The sequence below is a fragment of the Sinocyclocheilus rhinocerous genome, unplaced genomic scaffold (genome assembly GCF_001515625.1).
Source record: "Sinocyclocheilus rhinocerous isolate Xijiao unplaced genomic scaffold, SAMN03320098_v1.1 scaffold1519, whole genome shotgun sequence".
NCBI lineage: Eukaryota > Metazoa > Chordata > Actinopteri > Cypriniformes > Cyprinidae > Sinocyclocheilus > Sinocyclocheilus rhinocerous.
In genome coordinates this window covers 181,787-190,759 of record NW_015633251.1, presented here as the reverse complement: position 1 = coordinate 190,759, position 8,973 = coordinate 181,787, and the positions used below count along the sequence as shown (strand labels likewise).

General features: G+C 42.4%; 1 protein-coding gene across 1 annotated transcript in view; it reads left to right on the top strand.

Moving 5' to 3' along the window:
* Window positions 1-1,500: 1,500 nt before the first annotated feature.
* Window positions 1,501-8,973, top strand: part of LOC107744002 (limbin) — a 27,683-nt gene continuing 20,210 nt past the window's right edge. The window contains exons 1-11 of the mRNA XM_016557462.1: window positions 1,501-1,845; window positions 1,951-2,072; window positions 2,172-2,222; window positions 3,068-3,251; window positions 4,269-4,378; window positions 4,537-4,602; window positions 4,770-4,889; window positions 4,991-5,115; window positions 5,302-5,629; window positions 7,654-7,893; window positions 8,263-8,432. Of these exons, the coding sequence (XP_016412948.1) occupies window positions 1,725-1,845; window positions 1,951-2,072; window positions 2,172-2,222; window positions 3,068-3,251; window positions 4,269-4,378; window positions 4,537-4,602; window positions 4,770-4,889; window positions 4,991-5,115; window positions 5,302-5,629; window positions 7,654-7,893; window positions 8,263-8,432 (1,637 nt within the window). The 5' untranslated portion in view covers window positions 1,501-1,724. The remainder of the gene's footprint in view (window positions 1,846-1,950; window positions 2,073-2,171; window positions 2,223-3,067; window positions 3,252-4,268; window positions 4,379-4,536; window positions 4,603-4,769; window positions 4,890-4,990; window positions 5,116-5,301; window positions 5,630-7,653; window positions 7,894-8,262; window positions 8,433-8,973) is intronic.

The following is an 8,973-nucleotide window of genomic DNA, read 5'->3' as shown; positions in this document are numbered from 1 at the left end:
TATATATATATATATATATATATATATATATATACCAACAGAATATACTATTCTATAATATAAGCTATAATATCATATATCATATAATATCATATGAGGCATGAATATAATTTCACATATATGTAAACACATAATTAAACACGCAACATGAGCTTTATGTTATGCATTTTAAAAATATATTTCAAAATATTTAAGTGTTTCACATATTAATATATAACCTTTCTGTATGGGAAAACATTGGGATTTTACTCAAAAATATTTGAAATGGATTTTAAATGTGTGTGTGGCCCACATATCTCTATTTGACATCTGGGCCATGTCTTGTGTGCCGTCTTAAACCCGGTACCATCTCTGCCGAACCCGGGCCATGTTTGACCCACATGCTGTATGCCAGAGCCGGATGAAAACTAATCTGGGCCAGATCTGTTTGCTGACTGGGTTAAAGCCTGCTTTAACGAGCACGATTCAAAATAACGCCATACCTGCTCCTACTCAGTGTTGAGACTAATCTTCAGGGGAAGCTGCTAAATGATGTTGTGACGTTATTGCGCGATGACGTCATTACGTAATCACGACGCAAAATTGTCACTACATCAAATCTCAGCAAATAAATAAATAAATAAATTAATAAATTTTTTATATGTTAATTTAGATTTGTTTGTAAAATACTGTTGAATTATTGAACACTTACACATTTTTGAATGATTACAATTTAAGTTTCATTAGTAAAACTACACATTCTGAACAATCCTAGTTTAAGCAGTGTATTAGTAGTTACTATGCTACACTCTAAGAAAAGTCTGTAAAAATAGGGCACAATTTACTATGTTAATTCACAGGGTTTTTTTACCTGCATTTTAAATTACGCATTGTATTTTGTGTTTTCGGGTTACAAGGTTACAACGGATAACGGATAATGGATAACAATGTCCTGGAAAATTACTAATACCTTTTTCCATTTTTCTAGATATTTATCTTAGTGTACTAACTGATCAACAATCGCAGGTACAAGCTACTAACAAGGTGGTTCATTAATGAACAATTATTAAACTATTATTATTATCATTATCAAATTGAACAATTGCAAATAGCAATAACTTAATTCATGTGATGTGTGTACTGCTAGGCAACTTTGGTTTCCTCTTTTTGTGAAATTTAGATGGAAAATGTGTGCCTTTTTATTGTTTGAGTCACTTATCAAAAGTTGCTAGGTGCTTTTGGAAGAACCAAAAGTGAACCGTACCGTGCCGTACCATGCAGTGGAAAAGCGCCATAAGTTGCTAGGGTAGTGTGAAAAGTTGCTAAATTTAGCTACAAAATGGCTAAGTTGGCAACACTGCTCCTACTGTCCGCTGTACGGTTACTTTTGATTGGCAGAGTTCGCAGCCAGTCGTAGCGCGGCATCGCCTGAGGAATGTTGCTCATTGAGCCAATCGGAGGCGCGTGTGGGCGGGGCTTGCAGCAGTTTCCAATCTTTGGAAAAGTTGTGCAAAACGGAAATGGAAAAACAAACGGCGAGATGCGCGTCTCTTCTTCCCGGTCACTCATCAGATATTTACGTTTGCAGCGTTGAAGAGCAGTGCTGCTGGTGACATTAATAAACCGAGAACAACATGAATTTAATGAGTCGTTCAGGTTGTTCCTTTATAAATCGTCGCGGTGGGATCGTTTAATTTGATTACGTTAAATGCGCCGGCTTGTGATCACATGTCCCGCGTGTGGAAATGTTTGTTTGGAGCGTTGGGTGTTTTGTGATTATGAGCGTGTTGCTGTTTATCGCGCGAGCTCTTGTAATCAATGCAGCATTATCCATTGTTCATCAAGAGGAATCACAGCGCAGAAAAGGTTTCTAATTTCATGTTCTTTTTAAATCTCAAAGTAAACATCTGTTAGTTGTTTTTGGGTGGGAAATAAAGAACACAGTAGTTTCTATGGTTTTTTTTCCCTCAGAGATGAGGCGAAGTATCAGTTCTTCACAGCAGTACGCAGAGGACGCCATCTCAGGCCACGCCCCCTACACCTTATTAGGTCAGTGGGCGGGGCAGAGAAGCAGCAGACACGCCTCACAGCGGGTGAGATTTGTACGGATATCTGTCAATCATCCATCATTCAGCTGTCAGCTTTCTGTTGTGTCTTTGATCTCAGTCTGATCTGATGTGTGTTTCATTCAGAGCGAGACGAAGCCTTCAGCGTTTGGAGTCTCCTTCCACAAGTGCGCTCAGGTGTGTTTGTCCCCGTGTTCATAGACTGTGTGTGTTCTGTGTGTGTGTGTATATGAGAGTGTGTGTGTATATGAGTGTGTGTTCTGTGTGTGTGTGTGCTGGTGGATGTATATGAGTGTGTGTTCTGTGTGTGTGTGTGCTGGTGTATGTATATATGTGTGTGTGTATATGAGTGTGTGTGTGTGCTGGTGTATGTATATGAGTGTGTGTGTGTGCTGGTGTATGTATATATGTGTGTGTGTATATGAGTGTGTGTGTGTGCTGGTGTATGTATATGAGTGTGTGTGTGTGCTGGTGTATGTATATATGTGTGTGTGTATATGAGTGTGTGTGTGTGCTGGTGTATGTATATGAGTGTGTGTGTGTGCTGGTGTATGTATATATGTGTGTGTGTATATGAGTGTGTGTGTGTGCTGGTGTATGTATATATGTGTGTGTGTATATGAGTGTGTGTGTGTGCTGGTGTATGTATATATGTGTGTGTGTGTGTGCTGGTGTATGTATATATGTGTGTGTGTGTGTGCTGGTGTATGTATATATGTGTGTGTGTGTGTGCTGGTGTATGTATATATGTGTGTGTGTGTGTGCTGGTGTATGTATATATGTGTGTGTGTGTGTGCTGGTGTATGTATATATGTGTGTGTGTGTGTGCTGGTGTATGTATATATGTGTGTGTGTGTGTGCTGGTGTATGTATATATGTGTGTGTGTGTGTGCTGGTGTATGTATATATGTGTGTGTGTGTGTGCTGGTGTATGTATATGAGTGTGTGTGTGTGCTGGTGTATGTATATGAGTGTGTGTGTGTGCTGGTGTATGTATATGAGTGTGTAAATGTGTGTTGCAGGTGGACTGGGGGGGCAGTGTGTCTGCGCAGGTGCAGGTGCGTCTGGAGGTCAGTAATCCGCAGGAGGGTGGTGATCTGTCGCAGCTCTGCATCCGTGACTCTGTGTCTGGGGTCACTCTGCTGCAGACTAACGGCAGCGTCCAGGAGAGAGGCTTCCAGACCTTCAGCGCCGACTCACTGCGCGGTACAAACATGACTCCGGAAAAATACAGTACAATGTGTTTACATACAGATCGACCTGTAAATTTACACTTTAAAACAGTCATTTACAAAAAAAAACATGTTAAACCAGTAAATCCAACAGACCTTTTTGTGTCAAACACCATCATGATTGATAACACACACAACACTAAAATAACACGATAAACATTCATTCAACAACATGCATTGTAACATAAAACCACTGTTTATTTTCAGTAAATATTTTATTTGCTTCCAGAAATGGTAAATTCAGCAGTATTTTAATGTAACATTTTTAGTAGTGTAGAGTTAAATTGCAATCATACATATTTTTTTACAGTGCACACACATTTATCTTACCATGTACATGAGCACATCATAGACTTCAATATAGATATAGATATGCCATACACCAAATCATAGCTGAGAAAACACACACACACAATGTAGAAAACAAACTTATATTTGTAGTCATTTACAAAAAAAAACATGTTAAACCAGTAAATCCAACAGACCTTTTTGTGTCAAACACCATCATGATTGATAACACACACAACACTAAAATAACACGATAAACATTCATTCAACAACATGCATTGTAACATAAAACCACTGTTTATTTTCAGTAAATATTTTATTTGCTTCCAGAAATGGTAAATTCAGCAGTATTTTAATGTAACATTTTTAGTAGTGTAGAGTTAAATTGCAATCATACATATTTTTTTACAGTGCACACACATTTATCTTACCATGTACATGAGCACATCATAGACTTCAATATAGATATAGATATGCCATACACCAAATCATAGCTGAGAAAACACACACACACAATGTAGAAAACAAACTTATATTTGTGTGTGTGTCTGTGTGTGTGTGTGTATGTTGTGTGTGTGTGTATGTTGTGTGTGTGTGTATGTCGTGTGTGTATGTCGTGTGTGTAGTTCGTGTGTGTGGTTGTCGTGTGTGTGTTTGTCGTGTGTGTGTGTGTGTGTGTCTGTGTGTGTCTGTGTGTGTGTAGCTGGCTCTCAGTATGTGGTTTTGTACAGGATGAGTGTGAAAGGAGACTCTGAACTCTCAACAGAGATTCTCAATCTCCCAGCGTTTCTGACCTTCTCCAACGCCACTCAGGTATCCACATCCACTCCTGTGTGTATCTGTCTGCCTGTTACTCGCTGTGCATGCTGGGATGTGTGTGTGTGTGTGTGATGTCTTGGACCTTGATGATCCTGTCATTGTTGTTTTGTTTATGGAAAATAATATGATAAATCTGATCAATTGTATTTCAGAATGACATTCATCTGTTTGGTCCAGTGATCGCCAATTTCACTGTGAGGATAAACACCACTGAACAGGTAAACAAACACACACACACACACACTGAAATTCACACACTCTCTCTCTCTCTCACACTCTCTCACTCTCTCACACACATACACACACTCCCATGTAACCAGCTGCTGTTGCTGGTGTGTGTTTGTGATCTGAGTGTGTGTGTTTAATCTGTGTGTATGTGTGGCAGGCTGGTGTGGATCGCTCTCTTCTCCTCGTGGGATTCATGGTCTCCTTTCTCCTGACGCTCCTGTTGGCGTCTCTGAACTTCCTGCGGCGCAGACGACTGCTCAGCTGTGCTCCACACACGGTCAGTTCATTCCAGTCTCAGCGCTGAGTGTGTGATCGGCCCGTCAGCGCATGCATGGATGCAGTGTAGCGGTGAATGACTCCTTGTTTCTTCATTTCTAGAGAAGCAGCATCAATGAAGAGTGTGACATCACTGCTTCAGCCAATGAGGAGGCAGCGTTTGAGGATAAGTTTGTGGATATCGTGATGTTGGAGGAACCACAAAACATGATTCAAGTGCTTGACAGGTGAGTGAGTGTGTGTGTGTGTGTGTGAGTGTGTGTGTGTGTGTGTGTGTGTGTGTGTATGCGTGTCTGATGGGAGAGTGTGTGTGTGTGTGTGTGTGAGTGTGTGTGTGTGTGTGTGTGTGTGTGTGTATGCGTGTCTGTGTGTGTGTGTGTGTGTGTGTGAGTATAGAGGTGTCTCTCTGTCAGTCTGCAGGTGTCGTGTGTGTTGCGCGCGGCGGTGTGGGTGGAGCGAGTGCGGGTGCAGATGTTTAAGGGGCTGCTGTCTGTGCTGCTGGCGGGAGTTCGGGCGGCGGGGCGTCTGAGTTATCGGGGCGAGAGGCGTGTTCTGGGGGTCATTAATGGGCAGATCGTGGGCATGGAAGGAAGAGTCCAGGAGGAGCATGTGGCGCGGATGGCAGCGCTCGCCGCTCAGTGTAACCTGGAGACGCAGGAGGAGATGGAAACACAGCAGCGCAAACACATGAGCGAGACGTCACACGCAGAGCTACTGTTCCAGCACACGCCGCGGCCGCAGGTGATGCTCTTCTGAACAATGATGCTTTCCCAAAAATTTATCTGAATTGACTTTATGGTTAAAGCAAGAACAAATATCTGTTTTCTATTGAATCAAGTTTATTTTTCTGGCCCCATTGGCAGATGTTTTTTAAGCATAAACCCACTTCATTTTTATTATTTTTTCCAGAAAACAAAACTTTTTGTCATATGTTGTTTTGCTTCTCCAGTAAATGTATCTTGATTTAAAGGGGTCATATGATGCGATTTCGAGTTTTCTTTTGTCTTTGGAGTGTTACAAGCTGTTCGTGCACATATGTGTCCCTGGAGCACAAAAGCAGTGTTAAGTCGCTGGGGTATATTTGTAGCAATAGCCAACAATACATTGTATGGGTCAAAATTATCAATTTTTCTTTTTGTCTGTGTGTGTGTGTGTGTGTGTGAGTATAGAGGTGTCTCTCTGTCAGTCTGCAGGTGTCGTGTGTGTTGCGCGCGGCGGTGTGGGTGGAGCGAGTGCGGGTGCAGATGTTTAAGGGGCTGCTGTCTGTGCTGCTGGCGGGAGTTCGGGCGGCGGGGCGTCTGAGTTATCGGGGCGAGAGGCGTGTTCTGGGGGTCATTAATGGGCAGATCGTGGGCATGGAAGGAAGAGTCCAGGAGGAGCATGTGGTGCGGATGGCAGCGCTCGCCGCTCAGTGTAACCTGGAGACGCAGGAGGAGATGGAAACACAGCAGCGCAAACACATGAGCGAGACGTCACACGCAGAGCTACTGTTCCAGCACACGCCGCGGCCGCAGGTGATGCTCTTCTGAACAATGATGCTTTCCCAAAAATTTATCTGAATTGACTTTATGGTTAAAGCAAGAACAAATATCTGTTTTCTATTGAATCAAGTTTATTTTTCTGGCCCCATTGGCAGATGTTTTTTAAGCATAAACCCACTTCATTTTTATTATTTTTTCCAGAAAACAAAACTTTTTGTCATATGTTGTTTTGCTTCTCCAGTAAATGTATCTTGATTTAAAGGGGTCATATGATGCGATTTCGAGTTTTCTTTTGTCTTTGGAGTGTTACAAGCTGTTCGTGCACATATGTGTCCCTGGAGCACAAAAGCAGTGTTAAGTCGCTGGGGTATATTTGTAGCAATAGCCAACAATACATTGTATGGGTCAAAATTATCAATTTTTCTTTTATGCCAAAAATCATTAGGATATTAAGTAAAGATCATGTTCCATGAAAATATTTTGTAAATTTCCTACCGTAAATATATAAAAAAATGCTAAGTTGCTAAGAACTTTATTTGGACAACTTTAAAGGCGATTTTCTCAATATAGTTGTATCTCGGCCTAATATTGTCCTAATAAACCATACATCAATGGAAAGCTTATTTATTCAGCTTTCAGATGATATATAAATCTCAATTTCAAAAAATTTACCCTTATGACTGGCTTTGTGGTCCAGGGTCACATAAAAGATACGTAAAGTTGCAAAGACTAAAGCCTCAAACCCAAAGAGATATTCTTTATAAAAGTTAAGACTCGTCCACGCTTTCCTAAAACGCCTCGTTTAAACACGCTTCCACATATCTACGTCACTATGTGGGAAGATTTGCATAACACCGCACAAATATTTACACAAAGAAAGAAGGCGTAACTTTTATTCTCGCTGTAGTATTGTTGTCGTGGAGATGCTGTGTTTCCAAATATGGTAAGGGGTGTAACATTTCCATCACATGCTTGAGGTATTCGGCCAATCACAACGCACTGGATAACCGGCCAATCAGAGCACACAGCGCTTTTCAGAACAATGAGCTTTGTAAAAATCAACGCGTTTCAGAAAGGCCGGGCAGAGAGGAGAAACAATAATGTACGGTATGTGGAAGATAATGTTTTTTTGAACCTTAAACTGCGTAAACACTGCATTAAACCAAATACACCAAATAATGTTATTTTTAGCATTGTTATATGACCCCTTTAAGAATGTTTTGATATTTGTACAAGAAGCTCTAAGTAAGAACATGATGTGTGATGTGTGTCGTATGTTATCAGGACGTGCTGGAGGTTCGTTCTCTACTGGAGAAGCTTCATAAGGAAGAGCTGAAGCGTCTGCAGAAGCGGCTCCTGGTCAGGCATGAACACGCATCTGCGCAGGCACAGAGGCAGCAGGCGCTGCGGCGGCGCTTTGAGCTGCACAAGATCTTTGGTGAGGAGCTGGAGGAGGCCGTCCGAACCGGAGAGCTGGAGAAAAGCACCGCCGACAAACTCCTGCTGCAGTACTACAGCCGTCAGGTGGGCTGACCATCAGTCTGACGTCTGTACCGACTGCTCTGGTGTTTCTAAGTTAAAGCTTGTTTGCTGTACTGTGGCGTGAGCACATGGTCAGGCTGCAGGGTGAACTGGAAATGCGCTGGTGCTGCAGTGTTTTCCAAGCAGCAGCACCGTGAAGTACGCTAAATCATTCTCTCTTCTGTTTGCACTCTCTTTAGTTTAGTTGAACAAAAGACCTTACTTTGATTTCCATGCATCTGTTTTTATGATAATTTTATATTTGCATTTAATAAATACATATAAATTCAACGGTGTCTAAGTCAAGTCAGAAACCATATAATTTCTAACATTCTGGGAATGTTATAAGTGTGTGCTGTGGCTCCGCCCCAGGATGCTCTGGAGGAGGTGCTTGATGTCCTTCTGGCCAATCAGAGAGCACTGCTGGCCGAGCAACATGCGGAGCGCTGCTTCCTGCTGCAGAGTTTCCAGAGTCTTCAGGCCGTGACGAGTGAGGCATTCAGCAGCAGCGCACGACGCATCAGAGACGCACAAGCTCATGGGTACATCTGACACACTACATACTACATTACTGCTGCAGAGTTTCCAGAGTCTTCAGGCCGTGACGAGTGAGGCATTCAGCAGCAGCGCACGACGCATCAGAGACGCACAAGCTCACGGGTACATCTGACACACTACATACTACATTACACACTACGACCTCACCATCACACACTACATACCTCACCATCACACGCACTACATACCTCACCATCACACGCACTACATACCACACCATCACACACACTACATACCTCACCATCACACGCACTACATACCTCACCATCACACGCACTACATACCTCACCATCACACGCACTACATACCTCACCATCACACGCACTACATACCTCACCATCACACGCACTACATACCTCACCATCACACGCACTACATACCTCACCATCACACGCACTACATACCTCACCATCACACGCACTACATACCTCACCATCACACGCACTACATACCTCACCATCACACGCACTACATACCTCACCATCACACGCACTACATACCTCACCATCACACACACTACATACC